Here is a 21,768-nt window from a genome sequence, read left to right on the forward strand (position 1 = left end):
AGATACCACAGACCTAATATTAACTCACATAATAAACATCTCTTTGATTTCAACCATCTCTAAAGAGATTCAGTCTGGAGAGAAAAAAGCATATTTACTGCTTTACTGGTAGCTGGTAGGACTGGTGAAATACTTTGTTTATTGTGCTTCCTGTGGCAGTGGAGTCTGAGCTCAGGATTCAGACTCCCTAATCTATAATTATTCCTACTCTCCTAAGTGTTGTAAATGTGAATCCGTATCTTCGTATGTGGAAACAGAAGACTCTTTTTTCCAGTTAAATAAAATATAACTGAAAGAGAATAGGGCCAACTAAGCTTGCTGGAAACATGGGGCACTTCTTGCTGCTTTCCTGATTCTACAGCAACCATAATAATTATAATAATACAGTTAGGTTTCAGAGCAAACAATGCCCAGATTTCTTTGTGTGGAAGGAAGGTATCCTTAATTGAGGTTTATAAGGCTAACAGGAGGAACAAAAATTGGAAGTATAGAGAGAGATCTCTGAAATGGTATTGGCAGAAGATTGCCCTACATATAGTAACTCATCTATGGGCAAACTTAAAATCATTAGGCCTTCTCAGAAATGAAAATCAGTTTGAACTAAATTCTGTAGGAGTATTTTGCTTAAAGGAAGTCAAACCATACTGAGCACAATCGGCAGTCTCATCTAAAAGGTTATTTGATGTGGAAAGAGAAGGTCTGATACTGAGCAAGACTGACTCATAGAAATTTGCAGATACCAGTGCTTTTTATACAAGACCAGCTGGTGCTGAAAGACCTTAACGAAATACAGTCCAAACAGGGCAAAAATACAATATAACCCCCTAATTCCAGGCTTTAGTTACTCTTTTCCATGAGCTTTGCAAATCTTTCTAGTAAGACTAAAAGCTATCAAAATTAACAGCAGTAACTAGTCCCCTTTTACATAGCAGTAAAAGCTCCAAGCTGTCATTAAAGTTGATTGAACTCGAAATGTTTTTAATCAAAAGCTGCACATGGAATTGGCTGCTAGCTGAAATGTTTCTTTTTCTTCTTTCCACAGATCTGGAGCAGTATAAATTTGTTGACAGTGAATTGATAAATTGCACATTTTTTCACGTCAGGACAGGATGCCAGATTTCTTTTGATGATGACTACAGTGCCTACTGGATCTACTTTGTTAATTTCCTGGGAACTTTGGCAGTGTTACCAGGGAATATTGTGTCTGCTCTCCTGATGGATAGAATAGGACGGTTAACGATGCTAGGTAGGGGCTTCACTTTGAAACAGGGAAGAAGACCAAAATAACCTGTTCTCTTTTCAGGGAATTTGGCTCAGAGAAATGTAAAACATTCCTTCTGCAGATATTTCATTTATGTGGCATCATAACTGCTGTTTTTAAAAGCCTTCTAGTGTTTCTAAACTAGAAAAAAAGGGTTCTGTGGCCATCTCTGCTATGTCACATTATCAGTCATTGTTCTTCCACACCAATATTACAAGACTATTACTTAGAATGGTCTCATTTAGAATGAGATTTTGGAGAGTGATGACCATTGGGTTTATCTTTGCTCCAACTGAAAGGAAAGCAAGGTGTGCATATGTGACAGTCAGCTAGTGGAGCATATCCTTGGAAGTGTCAGGAGTTCTTTGTTATCTATTTTGCAAAGGAACACAGTTGAAAGATATCTCCAGTGGATTGTCTGCAATGAGAAATCTGTTTTCAATTTACTTAAATAACTATGTGATAGTTTATTGTCTTCACTTTCCAAGAGACTATCTCTATATAAATACAATTCCCAGTCAATGTTTTTACTGCTATAATTTATGAACAAGCTTCATGTAATTGCAAAGATGATGAACGAAGAAGAATGGGGACCTTCCCCAAGCAGCTTGCTTTGGGAGTTCATAGAGGGTTCTGGCTTAATGCTTTATGACATATCCTAATTTTTGAGGAGATATGTTTTGTTTTATGAGCTCCTTCAGCATTTGTCTTCCTGACTGGTCTTACCAGCAGAGAAAGTCTCTTTAGTTTTTAACTCAAATGTTTGCATCACTTATTTAGCTACACTGTGTGTATAGAAACATTAGACAACACAAAGATTATTCTTTAAAAATATTCTTTAAAAATATCTCCACTTGTCTCACCTGCCTTGTACCTAGGTGGTTCCATGGTCCTTTCTGGCATCAGCTGTTTTTTCCTGTGGTTTGGGACCAGTGAATCCATGATGATAGGTATGCTGTGCCTCTACAACGGCCTCACCATCTCAGCGTGGAACTCTTTAGATGTCATTACTGTGGAGCTGTATCCTACAGACAGAAGGTATGTGCAGATACATATCCCCTAATCTCACTGACACTATCTCTATGTACCAGCAGAAATGGGAAATAGAAATGATTACATATGAGCTTTACTCATGATGTTTTGGGTGGACCAAATAAATAATTTTTCTTATGAAAAGCAAGCGGGGAAAATGACATTTTTTGAGCTGTTTGGTATGTATTTTGCATCAAATATCACCTAATCAGAAAAATACCACAAATGTAGTTTTACATGAAAAAAGAAGGTCTAACTGCTACTCTCACTCAAAACAAAGCTAATGAGTAGTATTTCTGAAAAAGATAATGGAGTATTTCTGGGCTTCCCCTAGTTCAACTGGCTATGAAGGCAGTAATTGGTCCAAACCAGCAATATAACTGCATTTGTCTGTTGACTCTGAAATGGTGTGACTCATAAATAAAAATCACTGACTAAACCATCCTAATCTGCTAATCAGTCTGCTATGAATTTGTATGCAGGGCTGCTAGAAGTGTACATACTCAGCATTAAGTGGGCACAAAATTGTCTTGGACACTACTTTTGACTCTTCAGGGCTTTCGGAGGAAGTTTCAGGACAATGTTCATGTCCTGAAAGCATTGCTGCTAGATGACATGGGTTGTTTGTTTTTTTTTTTCAGATACAGGGTACTTTTTAATCTTGATTTTATGTAATTTAATGGACCAAAGGAAGAAGTGTTGAGTCATATTCTGTTGTATGAGAATATAAAAAGGTACAACTGGCTTTAGTATTGTCTGTCAGGAGAGGAAAAGTGTAGACTGGCTTCTCTGTTTTCTTTTCATTGGCATTTTAAAAATACATACTTCTTCAAATAAGAAATTGATGTCCAAAGTTGTGATTATGTCAAATAGCAATTATGTGCTACTGATGAATTCCAAGCACTAAGTTTTAGTATTAAGTGCTAATTTTTATTACACCTCAGAAAATTTTTCTTCTAGTAAGATTTATTTCATCATCCAAAATCTATGACATAATTCCACTAAATATCCTATAGAAATAGCTGTCTTTTTGGTATTCCTGAATGTAGCGTCCACATATATTTTCTTAAAATGAAATCAAGAAAAATAATTGGAAAAGCTACTGGTGTTAATGGAAGGAAGAAATTCATCATTACTAGGAATGATAAAAAGAGTGTAATTGATATCTATCTCTCTATATATATCTGTACAGATGTTAAGGCATCTGTATTGGTAGCTAGTGCTTGTTTTTAAAGCTAAGTTGTTGAGTCTTTTTGGCAACAAGTCAGAGAGAAAACTTGTCTCCTTGTATTATCAATATGAAAAGGCCAATAGGCCAAATCTACCTGTGCCAGGAAAGACCTTGTTGACATGTACTGTAGGTTTGACTTTTTTCCAAAATTTCTGAAAGTGATGGAACCATGACTACAAGTTTTTGCCAGCTGGGTTATAAGTAAACAACCAGTTCTAGATGGATTTTTTTAGACTGGAACAAAGCTACTTCAGGTTTTGTACAACAATTTGAAAATCAATGCCTTCAGGGACTCAAATAACTTGCTTGCTAGAATTTTTTCTCTGGTACTTTTTTATCCAGACCAGCACTGCCCACCTCGGGTGGTCCTGTCCTTCCTTCTCAGACTCCTCTAATCTCCACAGCTGGGCAAAGCTTACCAGAGTTTGATGGGAATTTCCAGCTTCTGCAAGTAACTATAGGGCTCAACAGCCTTTCCGGACATATATAATGCACAAAGCTGCCTGATCTGTTTTTGCGTATGAAGTCCTTCATACTTAAGATCATGTCCTCTTTCACTACAAAGCCACATTCAGACTGAATCTGGTCTCGAAACTAGCTTTCAGTTTCCCCTGTAAAAGCAATTTAGGCACAAAATCTTTGCTCACTCTCCCACTGTTTTACATTTTTTTCTTACTCCCAGTTAGGGAAATGACCACAAACAAGCAGCAAAGGGCAGCTGGAGTTTGGGCTGGAAGCAAAGTGAGTGGAAAGAGGCCAGTTCAGGCTACTGTGCAGAAGAGACCAGGCTGGGTAGCCCCTTCTTTTCCTCCCGAGTGACTCATCTTGGATACCAGCCAGTTGCTGAATTGCTGGGTCTTTGCTGGTGTTGTGCAGTGTAATACAAGAGGTGTTTCATAAATCGTACTCTAGGTTATTTAGGGATCATACTGGATTTTTGCCAGGTATAAGTGTGGTGAGTACTTTGACAATGTATAGTCTATGTGATACAGGGCACATATTTTAGTTTCTTCCTCATTAACTGCCTGCAAGCAGAGTTAAGTTAGCTTCAAAATCTTAACAGGTTGGGTCTCTGTATGAATTCACACTCATCTTCATATTTATATTTTAGATCACTAATGCGTGGAATTGAAGTAATCACGTAGTGTGTTCTACTTTCTTGATGAGTAGTTTCATATTTCATGCCAGTATAGCTTAGTTTGTCCCTTCGTGTTCTTCGTAAAATCTTGATTGGTTTGTACAAGTGCTAACATAAGAGATGTTAGAGGCTATATAGATTTCAAATGGTTGTTGGGTAGATGACAAAGTTGTTATAAAATGGGAAATTATGTTACTAATGCTAGTCAGAGGTAGGTTTCTGTCTTCCAGATGGCACACATGGAACAATGAATAATGACTGACAATATAATACTATTTTTTAAACCTTTCAGTGCACAATTTTTAAAGAATACTCATGATGACTAAGTATAAACTAGCTGATTTCCAATAAGAAAGTAAATTAACCCAGCTCAACAACGTAAAAGCTTGTATTTTGTCTCATCTTTTGTCTTGTCTTTTACCTTATCTTCTTTAAGGGCTCTGCTGTTCTGGACTAGTTAGCAGGTTCTGAAGTCTTTGGTCAGTCATAAAGGCCTCTTAAAAGCCAAACCAAACTATTCTGTAGACTTGGAAGCACTGCTCTGAAGCAGCAGTGTTCACAATATCTTGTGAACATTTTTGGGTGCTCCCAAAATGCTTTCCTAATTTTTTTTTATAAACTTCCCATATTTTCCAAATACTGTTTTGAAAGCAGATGATGTAGAAATTGAGGCATAAAGGAAAATGTTATTGTTAAAAGTGGCTTTAGTATTGTGCATAAGGCGAGAGGAAAACTATAGATTGGGGTGTGTGGTACGAACAATTCCAGTCACTGAGCGTTTTAGAAGAAGGAATGGGTGAAAGTCTAACTTCCACTACAGGATACAAGTGCCTAGCACTTTGGTGGCATAAACCTGAAGGTGCTAAGCTGAGCACCCAGAAAATGTAAAATACATGCTTATGACAATTTAGTTAGCTTTAAGTGACTTGCATCATATGTGAATTCTGTGGCAGGAGTAGGGATTTTATCCTTTCTCCTGACAGCACTCAATTACCTTAACCATGAAACTGCTTTCTCATGTTGCAGTCCCCAGCCTTATTCAGAGAGCACCTTCCAACTTCTGCAGCAGATGAGGAAAACCAAATTTCCTTTACTACCTTTATATTTTACCCTCAAGCTCTCTTTGTTCTCTGCATTGGCAGAGTGATGTGGAAAAAAATATTGTGTGATGAAGTAATTAGGGCTTGCGTTGTAATGTGTCTGCCCAAGGGGCCTGCAATAACATTGCACAGTTTCCTAGCTCTACCTGTAATATAAATATGAATGGAAGAGAGTTAAAGTTCTCAGAAGAAGGAACATTAGGATATTTTTATGACTTCAAAATGCAATTGTTGCTTTCACATAAATGATGCGTATCTTCTTGTGAACTAACTTGGGAAACACCAACTGTATAAACCAGGATTCTCATTAGGGAGTTCATACAACAAATAACCAAAACCTAAATAGAAAGTGGAATAGTAATAGATCATCTCCCACAGAGTAAATCAAGGTCAGATTGCATCAGATAACCATCAATTCATCATTTTACTATAGCTGCCAGACATCTGGGTTTGAATCTTGTCCAGGAACATTTAGAAGTCAAGGTGTGCTATAAAATGAAGTCATCCTGTTTTGCCTTTTTTTACTACCTCTGAGAAAAGTTTATAAGTGTTTGTTATAATTAAGAAATAAGTCTCCTCTCTTCAGTTCATTATATTTAATTTTTTCACTTCTTCTTGATACCTGAGGATCTATTCCCAGAATAATAAATATTATTCACAGGGTCCAATTTTGTATTGTTGTGGCTGTCAGAAGAGTCATAACAGCAGTCATCAACTTACAGGAGATTTCCTGACAGCTATTTTCTACTGCCATCCTGTGGATGTAGTTCAACTGCATTTTGCTGAAATTTCATGATAATGTTTTTAAGGCATGGCATGCCAAAACTACACAATGCTTCAGGCAGTAGTCCAAGGCGGGAGGGCAAATTCCACAGTATTACTTGTACACTAACCACTATAAGCTACGATAAACATTTTTGTACTCTTTTTTTAAAAGAATATGAAATATCTGGAAATATATAGAAACTTGTCCATAGAACATTCTGAAGCTCTTTTTAATACTTTACATATTATCAACTCTAACAAAAGTGATATTCAAATGTTTTCTTGGAACTTGTTGGATAGGCTCAGCATTAGCTCTGGCAAGAAAGTTAATGGATATGTTTGCTACACATTCAGTAGCACCCTACTGCAGGACAGTGAAGTTTTTGGTGCTCTGTCAGCAATGGAAAAGCGGATCTGAACTGTTTTATGTAGAAATATAAGCACCTGGTCTAAGAAGCATATGTGGCAATCAGGAAACAAGCTCTTTTAATCTAAAGTCTTGGATAATCCCTCTATTTTTAACCGTTTGGACTCTTGCTGTTTTTGTGTGGGGCTTGGGTGAAAGGAAGCTAAGCATTTTTCTTTGTCACAGCTTTCTCAGTGGCAAAAGTAAAATACACTGGGGAAAATTCCTTTTCAGTAACATTCAGCTTTCTTTCAGCTCTGACGTTTTTATAAAAGACTTCTACATTTTTCTCCTACCAGTACTAAAATCTGTACCTGTTTTGTTTTGTTTTTTAAGACAATCTCAAATTGATTCACTAGCACTTATCTTATTTATGTTCCTGAAGGGTTTAAGGGCATTCTCTTGCTGGACAAGGGATTCTTGCCATGGATCTCCCTTGAATAGTAATAATGACTACTCATGGAGTCAAAATGACTTTTTTGTGTAAGTGTTTGCCCAGTAACTGATCAACAGAAAGAAAATTGGTGTATATACGAATAGCCCTATGCTCTTGGAATTTTTCATTTAATTGGTCCATGATGCTGAGATGACACATCACGTATCTTTGATCATTTGCAGACACTCTAACACTTTCATGAAACATTGTAGCGGAGACTGTACTAATGCTGCAAGAGGCGACTATGTCCATACATGTGTGTGATATTACAGCATGTTTATTTTCTGGCTATTTTTACTCCACTGGATTGAGTAGAACAATTATAGAGGCATAAATTAATAAAGATTCTAACCAATTTGAATCATGAATACTGTTCTAAGAAAGATGTTTAAACAACCAAGGAGCTTGAATTTGCTATCCCTAGAACTCAACAATTGCTTGAACACTTTGTTCTGACTACAAGTACACAACAAGTTCACATTCAAACACAGTATTAAAATTGAAGGGTATGAAGGTTGAACAGTGATAGTGCTTTTCAGGTACAGGTCGTAACAACTTTTATTTAAGCCTGTAAAAATCTTATTGTTCATGCCAACAATGTGCTTATTTTAGGCAAAAGGACATGCCTGAAATATGCCTAAAGATTAAAATATTGAACTTCTGCTGGTTTCATTTTGTATCATCAGGACAACCAAGGGCAATAAAAATGGGCTTATTTTGACTTACTTATATTTGTTTATAGTTTGATAGCACTAATGGGGCTAGGCTGATAATAACCTCTTCCAACTGGCAAAATTCTAAAAGTCCATTTTACAAACAGAAGTGTTTTTTCAGTTCCAAAAAATTACCTTAATTTTGCTCAGACACAAGAGGTATTGAGCAAATATTACACAAAGTTACTTTAAGCTTTAATAAGGTAATCTTGGGTATATAATCCATAATAGATCTAAAGCACAGGGGCATCTGTAGAGCCCAGCACATGAAAAAATATGGTTCAAATTGCTCAGAAAATTATATTCAGACCCCTGTTATAACTAGTTGCTATAAGCAGCTAACATCTGTGAAACAGCTTACCTTTGTAAGGTAGTATAAAAACCCACTAAATATAAGTAAAGCATCCCCATATGTTTTGTGCTATTGCTTTTCCAAAGATTTCCTGCCTGTATCTCTCCAAATTTGCTTTAGCTGGATCTATATATTCTTTGGGGAGTTCTGGTATCTCTCTGAATATACTGAGGCTGCTGACAACCAGGTGTCTAATTTCTCTATGTGATCACGGTTAGGGTTTTTTTTCCTGTTACCATTATTTGGGGGCAAGTTTGATTTTACATCAGCACTGGCAACTGAAGAAGTCATATTTACATGTGTAGACACAAATCACAACCAGTCACCACCATAAGTTTTGAAATACTTTCTGTGCATAAATGAGTCTGAAATTAGAACCATTCTGACTCTTCTCTTTTTCTTTCCCTGGCCTGTCTTCAGAATAGCTGCAATCTGTTGGTATCCTATCACATGAACTCGGTTTTCTAGTCCAGTTGTGTTCTCTTTAACCTCTTTCTACGTGATACAGTCTATTTTAACACAGTCTTTCCTCTTAGTGATCCTCCTTCCCACCTGCATGCTCTGTGCAGCCCTTCAGAAGGACCTCAACAGGTTGGAGAGATGGGCAGAAGAACAGGCTGAAATTCAACAGAGCCAAATGTAGGGTCCCACATCTGGGAAGAATAACCTCCTGCACCACTACAGGTGCAACCTGCTGGACTAGGATGACCCTGCATAAGCAGGGAAGTTGAACCAGATGATCAGTTTCAACCTTATTTAGTCTGTGATATGTGAGCCCTAGAAGATGTGTCAGTCTGGAGTTCCTTCCCCCTTGGTAGCTACCCACCATCCTGCATCAGCTTCCTCCAGATATTCTGGGCTTTATCTACCTTTGCAATGCAAATGTTTCTGCACCAGAGTTTTGATTGTCTCCTCATAGGCTTTGGAAGATTATTCCAGTAGGGTGGCTCTTCGTTGCTTCCTTCAATGTATCTCACGCTCCTCCTTCAGACCAATTCCTCAAAGGGTGTGCATAAAATGGGCAAGTTTTAACTTGCTCATTCCTCCTCTGAGGAAGATATTTGCAAAAAGGTGCTGCAAATGTTTCTCTGTCAGAAATCTTCACAAGCAACACTTCCAAAATTTCGTCATCTGCTGCTCTCTCTGGCAGCCCTCAGGGGTCTGGGCTGTTGTGGGGCAGAACGTGTCATTTTCAAAATTATTATCCACAAGATGTACATGTTTAGCTTTCATTAGTACTAGGTATTCTGTAAAAGTACTGCAAGTTCAATCAAATTGAAAAGTGAGGGCTTTGAACATTCAGGAGGCATATCTGAGTCTCTTCTGTTTGGTTTTTTTCCGATGTTTTCTGAGTTGTTTCTGCTCTGCCATTGCAATGACCCATCTCTTCCTCCTTAGATATCATCAGTACTTATTGTCACGCAACATCTGGATGGATGCCATTGTTACACAATGAGGAATGGTGCTTATTTCAGAAAAATTTGTAATTTCTTTGCTAAATATGAGGTATTTTAGAGAGATTAAAATAGTGATGTGGATTGCAAGAAACATATTGCCAAACTAATAATAAATATGTTAGGATTATAATCACTCAGTAAAAAATAGTAACTTGTGTTTTGTCTCAGATTCAGAAAAGGCATATGATACACAGAGCTTACACTGGAACATCTGATTTTACAGAAGGTTTTAGGCAAGTGGGGTGACTTTGGTCTGCGACATACTGGAAAAAAAACCATTTTGAAGGTGTGTTAATTAGTCTGTTCCATGTCTTAATTCTGTTCTGCAGACATCCTTATAACTGATTTAAGAATTTAACAATAGAAGTACCATAATTGCAGATTTGACCCAGTGGGTTAACTAAAGCTATGTTTCTTAGAACAAACTAGAGTGATTTAGAAATATACCAGAAGGATCTAGACCTACCCACATCATTCTTTTGATGCAGGGTCCTCAAATGTACCAGGACTGATGTTATTCTGAAGCACAGTATTCCAGACAGGGCATGGTTAGCTCTGAAAACCCCTCTACCCCGGTCAACTGTACTAGAGAGAAGCTTTTACCTCTCTCCTATTATTTGGCTTGGAAGTAGGACACCAAAGGGCCTAACTGATCGACACTATTGAGATCCAGATTTGCCAAAGAGCAGAGGAGATGAACTCTGACACTCTGGGCTGTGGCCATGGCCATGAGTTTATTGAGACAGAGGATCTCTTCTCCCTTCTTATCATGGTTTTCTGTTTTCAAAATCAAAAAACAGTTCTGTGAAGAGCACTGAGAGATAATGTCCTTGCTCTCAGCTGGGATCAAGTCTGCTTACTTCAAGTTGATTCTCTGGGCTGCTCTTTAGGAGCTCCAGTAGAAATTTTTCAAGCTTCCTAGAAATTCAGTGTACCTCTGAGCATAAGACTTCTTCCCTCCCCTCACATGTACCTCAGTAGAATCTTTTTAGTCAGTCAGACCACTACCATTTCTGTTAATACCTTCAGTTTAGACTAGGGCCTTTTAATCACAGTACAAGAAAGAATAATTTTTTTCTGAAAATTAAAACATCTGTCTTCCTGATTTTTATTATTTTTTTCCACAGCAAACACAGTGTGAGCTCTACACAGTCCTTCTCTCTTTCATTTCTAAGAGATTTGAGAAGTGTTAGAGATTCTACCATCATACAGGTATTTTTGTTAGGACACTTTTGGAAGAGGAATCTATGAATCATATGGTCATGTCAAAACACAATTTATGAAAATGATAGCAATTTGCACAATACACCTGTGCATGGGCCACCAAACAATTAGAACACTTTATTTCATACTACTATAATCACACCACTGCAATGCAAGAGCCCACCTGAATTGCTTGTGTCATACTTTGTGTTGGCAATCTGTTTCCTTTCCCTTTCCTCAAAGTTTCTCAGATACCTCTTTTGCAGCAAACAGGTTTTTATATGCCCTATCTTCTTTACCTCTAAGAGGTAAACATCCATTGTTATTGGAGGTCTCATTAGTCTTTTGAAAAAGCATTGATTTAACATGTGTACCGCCTGTAAGAAATTCATTTTTATTTTTTATTTTTTATTAAAGGTGATCATCCTTTAATTCTGATGACTTCTTTCCCAGATCCCCAAGCAGTTCTCTTTTGAGAGCTGCTTGACGCATCCATTCTCTCCTAATCCAACCTTTTAACTCTTACTGAATTTCCATTTGCAAGTCCCATGTTCTACTCTAGAGCTGCAAACTCGCCCATTCTGTCATTAGTTTCACATTTTGGTCCCTGAGGCAGCAAAATGAGTTTGCCTCAACCAAGTACTGTAGTAGCTGAGCTTTGATTTCATATTATAAATACAAGCACAGAATCATTGTTGGCATAGACTGTGTGTGAGATATTGGGGCTGTACTGATTTATTCCCACTGAGGATTTGTCTCAAAAGCTTTACTCTTTCACCCATTTCTAAAATTTTCTTCTGTTTTCTCTTCTAGGGCAACAGGCTTTGGCTTTCTGAATGCACTATGCAAAGCTGCAGCTGTACTTGGAAACCTAATATTTGGTTCCCTTGTTGGTATCACCAAAGCAATCCCTATTCTTCTTGCTTCTACTGTTCTGGTATGTGGAGGTCTGGTAGGACTTCGGCTTCCTGATACAAGAACACAGGTGTTGATGTAAACGGGAAAAATGGGAAAAACATTTACTATTTATTTCCTTCTTTGTACAAATGTCAACTCTCCTGACCAATGGTGCAAAGGCTTCAGATTCTCAACATAGAGTACAGTGCTCAAATGTCAGATATCAAACTCGAAAGATACTTTGGAATAGCAGAGATTTAGAAACCTCTGTATGAAAATTTAAATTTCACTTTTGTTTGCTTGCATACATTAATGTTCAAAACCATTTAACTTCAAACTGTAAAGCTACCTCTTAAAACAGTTTTGGTGACATATCCATGAAGGTAAAAAATATACTGATTACCAGATATTTAAAATGAAAGCAGTCACATTGTTTAAAAATCACATGCTAAATTTGGCCATGGCATTGTGAGCTTTTGTAATATACAGATGTGCAGTATTGATGCAGAGAATGTTAATGTATCAATGCATGCAGCATTTATCAGGAAACTCTACAGATCGCATCAGTACTGAGAACACTGATCTTCTGCAGCTGTGCTTAGGTGGTAAAAACTTGTGGCAACAATTCTTGGTAAACATTTTTAGGCAGTTTCAATCTAAAGTAAAAATTACCAACTACACCGCATGTTGGCTGAGGAGAAGGCAACAACTACTACAGGGAATTTAAAAGTCCATATGGGTATGCAGTAAAGAGAATAACAGAATGAACATTTTCACTCTTCACTGCTGATCTTCACTTGCTTTATTCTCACTTGTGGCATGTGGAATATTTTTTCCATTTTAAAACTGTGAATTAATGGAAATATTTTTGTTGTTTGAAGTGTGAATAAAGGAAGAATCAGGCAAGTGAACTATATGGTAAGTAAGATACTTTTAGAGGTTTGTTTGATATTTATATATATAAACAACTTCATATTTTCATAGTTTATACACTTCTTTATATAATAATTTTCTCAGCTAATTTTAAATAGTTCTAGAGATGTCTCACCATTTAATACTTTCCAGTGTCTCTCTGAAAGGCCATTAAGAAAGAAGCCATGACAAGGCTGCAGAGAGTGGTAATGTTTTTATTAGACCAAGAGCATGGATGGAGTGTAAATGGCAGTAAATCTGTTCCTTCTATGCTGTGGACTGTTATGGATTACAGTAAAGTTCCCCATCAGTCTTAATGCTATGTAAAAGGTTATGGAATCTGTTTAAAATGTTAGCATTAAAATTTAATACATATACACTGATATAAAGTTATCAAAGAGGCAGATCTTCTGATGACAGAAACTGAACTTGCTTTCAGTAGAGCTAAGATAACTTGTAGTAGCTGATTAACTAGCTGCAGTTTCAAGTGTCAAATAACAAATTTTCTATAAAACATACAGAAAAAAATTATCAATATTTTTTTCTTATTATGTTTGACAACAATTATTAGGTATATGAATTGTTGCCAAAGAAATTGGCTTTCAGATAATGTCATTGTGTCATAAGAAAGATTTTTTTTCATTAATTTTTCCTTTGCTATTACTTGTGAACTAAGATTTGGATACTAGTATCTATCACTGCATTCTGTATCAGTCATTGTTTTTGTTATATTAAAAGACTCAGTAAAAGACTACATAAGAAGATCGCTCAATACATTTAAAATTCACTATTTAATCTACTGATTTTAGAAGTGACATTTCCAGTTACTAACAAATGCCTGTGTTACATATTGTAGTACAAAATTGTTAGCCCAAGATGTGGTTTTCTGCTATTAAATTATAAAAGTGTCAGAATTAAAAAAGCATGAGTATGAAAAACTAGGGGGCATTATTTTGATGGTGATAATTTAAATATGTTACAGTAGGAAAAAAAATTAGAAATTGTATTTATTTTGGAATATTAACAGTCAAGATATCTGAGATGAAATATTTTATGTTTAAATCTGATTTAAACACGTGTTTTAAATTTCTAGACTATGCTAATAAAGGAGGAAGATTAATTTTTTACTAAATTCTAGGATAAGAACAAAATCCTGGCCTCATTTTCGTGTCTACAGCTTTTGTCCACTAGTCATAGCCTTAATATTATTTCAAGGCTGTTTTCTGCAATGAGTATTGTATTTGAGCCCTATTTCTCTGTGCCATTCATTAGTAGCATGTGTTCACATCCTTGTACTTACTGCATAAGTTATTTTGAAATCTGAAGCCTCTGTACTTATTTGGAGTAAACATTAAAAGCAATGGTAAAATACTGCATTATGTTTCTATGCACTGTCCTCTTGCAGTAGTATATTCTGCCCATCTCTGCGTGTGATTCCCAAAAACATTCAGATACGCTTCATACCACCTGACCAGCTTGGAGGAAATGTGCCATAGGAAAATAAGATTCAGCTTTTGAGGGCTGTGGTTCAAATTTAACACTCTAAAATTTCATTACATGTAAAACTATGTCGATTTCAACGCTAGTTCTTATTCTAAATCCTGACAATGTCATGAGTATGTGATTAAGTCTGGATGAAATGTAATATAGCAATAACAGAATTAGTAAATGTTAAAAAATTCAGGATTATGGAGACCTTCTATAGTCCAGAATTAAGTGAATATTCTAAGGTAGGGGGGAAAAAAAGAATAATAATGGGTAGGAATTGGGAGAAAAAGTAAATGGAAGAGATGAACAAAGAAAAAAATCCACCGACATTTCCAACATACGAAGCAAAACCTAAAGTTAGAATTTCCCTAGGTGATGAGGTAATTGGGTCAACACATTTGAACTAGTATGCAAGCCAGCATCAAAGTTGTTTGAACAATCAATAGTTTTTTTGCTTGAGTGCAGTAAAGATTCATCTCACAAAGACAAAAGAAGTGACTGCAACTTCATGCTACAAATAACTTGGTGAGATAGGTGCAATCCACAGACTTGATCAGAAATCCTTAATTTATGGAGATCTGGACACAAATAGTACTCACATTATAAACAAAAGTAATTTAACCAATCTTTAGTGAATCTGTCTTTTTTTGCAGCCTCACAAGGAATCTCAGGTAATAAATACTGGATGGTAGGAATGGCACTTCCTTTCTATGTCTATTCACTTATATCTGAAACAAAGAATCACTTAGTGGCCTGTTTATATCCCTTGTACACCAGAGAAAATCAAACTTGATAGCATTTGTACATTACAGATATAAAACAAATGTAATCAAAACTACTTATTTATCTGCTAACTGGAAATTCCTGTCAGTCTAAATTAAAGTAGGATATAGAATCTAGTGTTATCCTATACAGCTGAAAACTCATCCCAACAGCAGCAATGACAAAAAGTACAATGGCCCCTGAAAACAGAGAAGACTGACAGTATTTAGAATGCTATTAACTATGACAATCAACTATTTTGAAATTTGAAAACTGCCCATGAAAGAGACCACGTTTTCATTTTTGGCAAAGAAATTCTGTTTGAATTAGTTTTACTCCTTACACTCCTGTTGTGTAACAGTAGAGTTTGACTTAGCGAACTCTTATTTCTTGAAAGCATCTTATCCATTATGTTTGTACGTTTTAACCAGATTGGCAATATCTATGTTAGCACCTTGTTACTTAGAAGCATGTGCTACAACATTTGGTGTGCATTGCATTGACTGCTGAGTGCAAGCTTCTAGCAAGGGAACCAAGAGTAGGTGTAAATGGTGGAGTGCTGAAGAGGATCGATAATGAATGATGTATTGGAAAACCTTCCTCCCTATGCATGATTTTAAGCAGTCCCCTTACAGAGTTGTGTACAACACGGCTTGGACACTGGTGAAAAAGGGTTAGCCTTCCTACCTGATGGCTCCTGTAGTCTACTCCTCCTTTATCATCTTGGGAAAGAGAGGCAAAGTTAAGATTGCTAGCTCAAACTCTGCTCACTTTTCTCTTCATGCCATTCCATTTTTTCCATCCCAAATTACTTTTCTTACTAGACAACCAATCTTAATGAAAATCAAAACTCCTTCTGTTCTCACCAGCTTCTGACTTCCTAGTAACATTTGGTAAGAAGTTTTGCCACATATCTTTTGCAATTTGGCCATATCTTTTTAAAACAATATGGAAAGCAACCACAGAAGTCCTTCTGTGAATACTATCCTTTTGAGGCAGACAGATTCCACGTTTCCCTGCATATCCAGAAGGCTGACCTAATACAAGGAGAGGTATCCTCTCAGAATGGCCCCTGTTGGGGTCCTGCTGTGGGTACAGATATGGGGGAATCTTATTGTCTGTGCACCTAGCTCAGCCCCATTTGGAGGAAATAATATTCTGTATCCTTTTTTTCTTTTCCTACCACTATGGAGCCTTGTCTTCATCTGACTACTCCTGAGACACAACTGCTGATTCCAATTCTCAGCAATGTAATATAGTCCTCAGCCCCTCATATGGACAGCCTCTGTGTGCTGGGCTTTAACTCTCTTCCCCATTGTGTGTGTTAAATTAATCCTTATTAGTCAGAGAAAGATGTTTACATCCAGTCACACCTCTTTACCTAAACAAGATGATATCATGCTAATACAATGAACAAGCCATGTTTCCTGTTTAATAACCTGGAAATGCAATTGAAATTCCAATCACAATGTTAAAAATGAATCCTTGCACTCAGGGGGTCAAAGACACAAGAAGTGAAAACAGAAATACTCCACTTCCTCTGGTGTTTTGAAAAAAAACACATGTTCAGTAAGCATATTGCTGAAGAAAACATGTCTGAGAAACTGCTTTTCCTCTATATTTCCTGCCTTCTTGTTCATTAAACTTACTGCAAAATATTAGGTATTTGCCTGCGTTAGTACTTTCCGATGCTGCTAGTCCAGGAAATGCAATATGAAAATACAGACTTTTGCCTGTAGTTTTAAGGTAAGCCAGGGATCGGGCAGTCATGTGGAATTAGAAAAGACATGTTAGCCAGAAAATCTGGAACTCAATTCAAAACTTGAATTAAATAAAATGCATCAGTTTATAATGCTCCTTGCAGATCTCCCTTACCTTCACTTAAACTCACACAGTCTACAGTCAGACCATGTGCTGAAGTCAGCCTCATTTGCTTTCTTCTAATGTCAGTAATTTCAACCAAGTGTTGCAAAATATTTTTGGATCCACTATTATCATCTGCATTTTTTATTTTTTTTGTAGTGGTAAATTCACTACTTCTTCCTGTAAAGGAAGGATCCTTCAACATTTAGTCCTACTCTAGATGTATAAGATTACTACGTAGAACTCCATCCACATTCAGGACTTGTCTTTGATGCAGTGACTTAGCATGTCAGAAACAGGAAAAAGACAAATTGGGCCTGATTGATTTACTTTTTTTATTTAATAATATGTTGAATTATCTACAAAGATGCTAGCCTGTAATACGTAACTCTGCTTTCTACTTTAAGTACATCCCATGCAACTAAAAATGAATAAAGTAGTAATTTCTGGCAGTCTTTTCCCACAAGATACATACAGTCTACATTTACTAGGACCAAAATGCTTAGGGAAAAATACAGTGCAATTGCTTTATGGAGTAAACAATCTAACTTGCTTGACAAAGATCTAGAACATGTTGCTCACTTCTGACTAGTACACAGTTCAATAACCAAAGATTTGAGAATACTTAACAGCGGAAATATTTGGATGAGGATGACCTGACACAAAAGTATTGTTCTTTCCACCCAGGCTATTCATGAATGCACCTTTTAATGCCACATAACCAAGAAGATTTGTAGAGAACTTGCCCCCACTCTGGCCATCAACACATCTGAGTTGTAACCAGACACATCAGTCCACAAGTGAGAGAGAAAGTGAGAGAGAAAGAGAGCTGGCAGGCTGGCCTTCAGCACTCTCTTCACAGCAAGCCACCTAAGTTCATTTTGCTTGGTTCCCAAGGATCTGCTTTTTTGCTTAGCTTCCTACTTTCTAATTTTGGTGTTCAGTTTTCACCAGTAGTCCTGACCAAACAATCTGAAACCAATTGCTGCTAAAGGACAGCACTCATAACTCACTGCAAGCACAGTACTCTGCAGGAGTCCAATGTCTTATATGTTGTTCCAGTTTCATTTATTGTCTAGAGCTGGAGTTGTCAGCTAGCATTTCTGTCTTACAATACTGCATGTATTCTTACCTGTAAGACATATCTTATATCCTCTTAATGTCTGCCTTGTAAATATATGCTTGTCCCCTCACTGACTATGTGATAAAAAGTAATTTGTGAATCTTACGTAGGTTTGCCTTATGCAGTTAAAAGATGATCCTTCAAAAGAAGAAGATCAGGAAAAATAGTGAAATGGAATCAAATTAAATGCAAACCATGAAAAGTAAGAAATCAAGATGTAGCCTTCAATTACTTTTATTTTCTCAGATGTTTTCTTTAAATCCTAGCCTGCAGCTATATAATATTGGATATTTTAAAGAAGTATTACACAGAGGTGAATACATATACAGATACACATGTGGGTAAGTATACACACATACGTACACAGTCACCTCTCTATAACACAGGTGGATGTAAGACTTAAAACCATGTTCTCATCTCATTCTGTATGACAGATTTATTTTCTGCATTGTGCATTATGCTTTGAACAAAAATAACATCCTGCTCCATTCCTTGTGCAGAAACCTTTACTTAATTGTGCAAAATTGTTGGGATGCCAAGATTCATCTCAACTGGCCATTAGCTTTCAGACATTGGAAGAGAATTCCTGAGATGGTCTGAAAAATGAGCTTTGACTTAGCTGTTGCCTTCCCCTGCCTGCCCAGCCCATCCTACTGCCCCGCCACACTGTGCCAAACAGCAAAACAGCATGCAAAGGCACTGGTTATGTTCCAGTGACTAGGAGACACAGCGCTCTCAGATACATAAACTCCTAAAAGCTATGACTTCTGTCTTATTCAACCGAAAGGCCTTCAAAATGGTCCATGGGGATATCAACATGCTAACTTCTGAGTAATGTATGAGAAAATGTCTGTGATTTCCTGTATTGTATGTTTTTCATTGTTTCTGCATATGTAGTGCAGTTGTTCTAGTGATGTGGTTAAAAAATTATTTGCTGCTGTTCTTATCAGCAATCTTTGACCAGCCTGAAACAGAGCCATTGCCAGGGTGTCTTTCAATTAATGATTAACACCCATGAAGATCTTCTACAGTAATTAGTGCCATATAAAGTCATGGTGGCTACAATTCAAGCACATTCATTGTGAAAATATCAGCACGTGCACACAGACCAATGATGGTGGAAAGAGCTCTTTCAAAAGCTCTGGCATCTGCTACATTGCTTCTTCCCTCTTTGCAGGATGCTCACTGTTTACAGTGTGCTTCCTTTGGTAGGGGACATGCACTCACGTTACAGAAGTAAGAAAGCAGAAGACAGGGTGTATTCCTTCTAAAGGAAGGAATGTATATTTGCTACAGGAAGGCCAACTCTAATAAGATTAAAAACAAACAAACAAACAAGCAGCTTGCTATTCTTTTTTATTCCTATTTGTTATGTAAGTTGATAAGCTGAATACTAGTCTATACCAAACCTTTGGGAGGAGACTCAGAAAGGCTAGCAGTGCTTATGTCATAATACTTTTCAGAAAGTAGGAGTTTACAAGGAGAAAATACATACTCAGTGTATGAGGCCATAGCATATAGATTTTAATTGTGATCATGAGCTGACAGTTTTAAGTAGAAAATTGTTATTCACATCTATAGTAGCAGTAGATAATATTACCTTCTATGTGGCAATGACAATTAAATTGTATCACATACTTGGCCTCAAATATATACACTATACATAATTAGGTATTTTTTTAAGTAGGCAGTTTCCACTGCAGTGTAATGTCATATGTGCAGAAGTTGGGTATCAAGGATGAGGTACAGAAAGGTGAGCTTTTGTCTTCACTGCATTTTACTGGCATTGTCAGGTTACTGATTTTCTTTGTTAGTGTTTTCTAATGCTAAGCAATAGGAGAAAAACGTGTATTCTTTCCTAGTTTTTTCGTGGTTATTTTCTGTTTGCAGTTTCCCCTTCTAAACTTCCACTCAAATTTCCAACTGCTCTGAGTCAACTGGCAACACAATTTTTCAAACAGTCTTCAGTATACAAACACACAGGTATATTAGTGTGCACACGTTGTCAAGAAAATGATAACCATTTCTGACAGTCTCCATTTCTCGGTGCAAGGGAACATGTACATATTGTATATACGGGTAACAAGCTACTTTGAAGTTGAATTGTCATTTATGCAGGGGAATTCGACTTCAGATCTGCTAATCTGCAGCAAGATCTTGGCAATGGTCCTGACCTCGCTCCTTCTTTCTTTGTTTCCTTTACTGCTCTGTGTGATCTCCTGTAAAGCAAGTTACAGTCATCACTATTGTATATATGTGTTTGCATGTGTGTGCCTTGATAAATTCTCTCTTTCGGAGTTCTGAATTTTTCATTTCAAGTCCAGCTGGTACAATTGTGAACTCATCTTTCCAGTATCCTCCTCTTTGTCAGATTGCCAGCTTCCAAAATGTTTGACCAAGTGTTTTTAATTAAGTCCCCTGAGGAAAGCTGTCTGTATATTTGTGAAAGGGCATGCTCTGTGTAGGACGACTGTGTACATTATAAATCTATAAAATGTGGAAGTATTTATAAATTTATCTGCAAAATATTTATCATCTGTGTAACAAATGCAAAGTTATTTAGTGTACATCAGATTAATAAATGGGGATGATTTTTGGCTCTGCTATATTAAAATAAAGATTTGTTCTCTGCAATGAACACATACCAGGTGTGATGATAGCCAGAACATTGTTCTTCTCTATCCACAAAATACTATGCTACCCACCATACAAAACTCCAGTTGTTTTTCCTTGTAACAGAGATTGAATATGCAGTAGAAGTAAACATGGACCAAGTTAATAAAATAAAATGAATTTACATGAGTGTTAAAAAAAAGGATAGATTAAGAGTTACTATAGTTGCAAGAGGCAAAGCTCTTTTGTTAACCATCTGGGATGCATATTTTCATGGTACATAACTACATAAAATGGGCACATGGCCTTTCACTACATAACTGCACTGCAGGAGTACATTATCACCCAAAGGGTCTAGTCTAACTCTAGATGAAAAGCATCCTGCTGCAAAGTATCATCATCCATGCATTTGAAAGGCCAATGGGAATGTATACAAAAAACTATGGTTCCATAAGAACTTAGTATTCACAGAAAAAAAACCCCAAACAAACCAACCAACCAAACAAAAACCCACCACACACACAACCAATAAACAACACAGAAACTCCCAATCTGAAGCAGTACAGCAACAATTTTAAGTTCATTGCATTTGTGTACTAGGGATTTCTAAAAAGTGTCAACAGATCAAATGTGGTAGCTTTAAAGTAACAAAAAAATGTTGAGTTATTTATATTCTGACATTTCCATGGCTGGATCAGAAATACATTTCCAAATATAGGTTATTCCAAACAGATGATGGACTACACAAAGAACATGAGCCCCTTTAGCTGTGTCACCAACAGGGAAATGTTAAGCTACATGTGAATTGAAGTGTTTTTTCAGTGCGTGCAAAGAGTACTGTCTGCAAAACCCAGTAATGAAGGACATACATGATTTTGTGATTGTTCTTTGGCAACTGGAGTTTTTTGTGGTACAGTATGGAAAAAAACCCCTTTATTTATTAAGTACTAATTCGTATTTTAAGTCTCCTTAGATGTACATCCTCATCTACCTGCATTTGAAGGGTGCACTGCTCT

General features: G+C 36.8%; 1 protein-coding gene across 1 annotated transcript in view; it reads left to right on the forward strand.

Moving 5' to 3' along the window:
- SV2C (synaptic vesicle glycoprotein 2C) overlaps positions 1-20,779 on the forward strand; it is a 114,739-nt gene extending 93,960 nt beyond the window's left edge. Inside the window, exons 11-13 of the mRNA XM_051788219.1 lie at positions 1,043-1,246; positions 2,140-2,299; positions 11,908-20,779. Coding sequence (XP_051644179.1) covers positions 1,043-1,246; positions 2,140-2,299; positions 11,908-12,091 — 548 coding nt within the window. The 3' untranslated portion in view covers positions 12,092-20,779. The remainder of the gene's footprint in view (positions 1-1,042; positions 1,247-2,139; positions 2,300-11,907) is intronic.
- Positions 20,780-21,768: the final 989 nt, after the last annotated feature.

This window comes from Manacus candei, unplaced genomic scaffold, assembly GCF_025592945.1.
Source record: "Manacus candei isolate 608988 ecotype Guabito, Panama unplaced genomic scaffold, ASM2559294v1 h1tg000024l, whole genome shotgun sequence".
Classification (NCBI taxonomy): Eukaryota; Metazoa; Chordata; class Aves; order Passeriformes; family Pipridae; genus Manacus; species Manacus candei.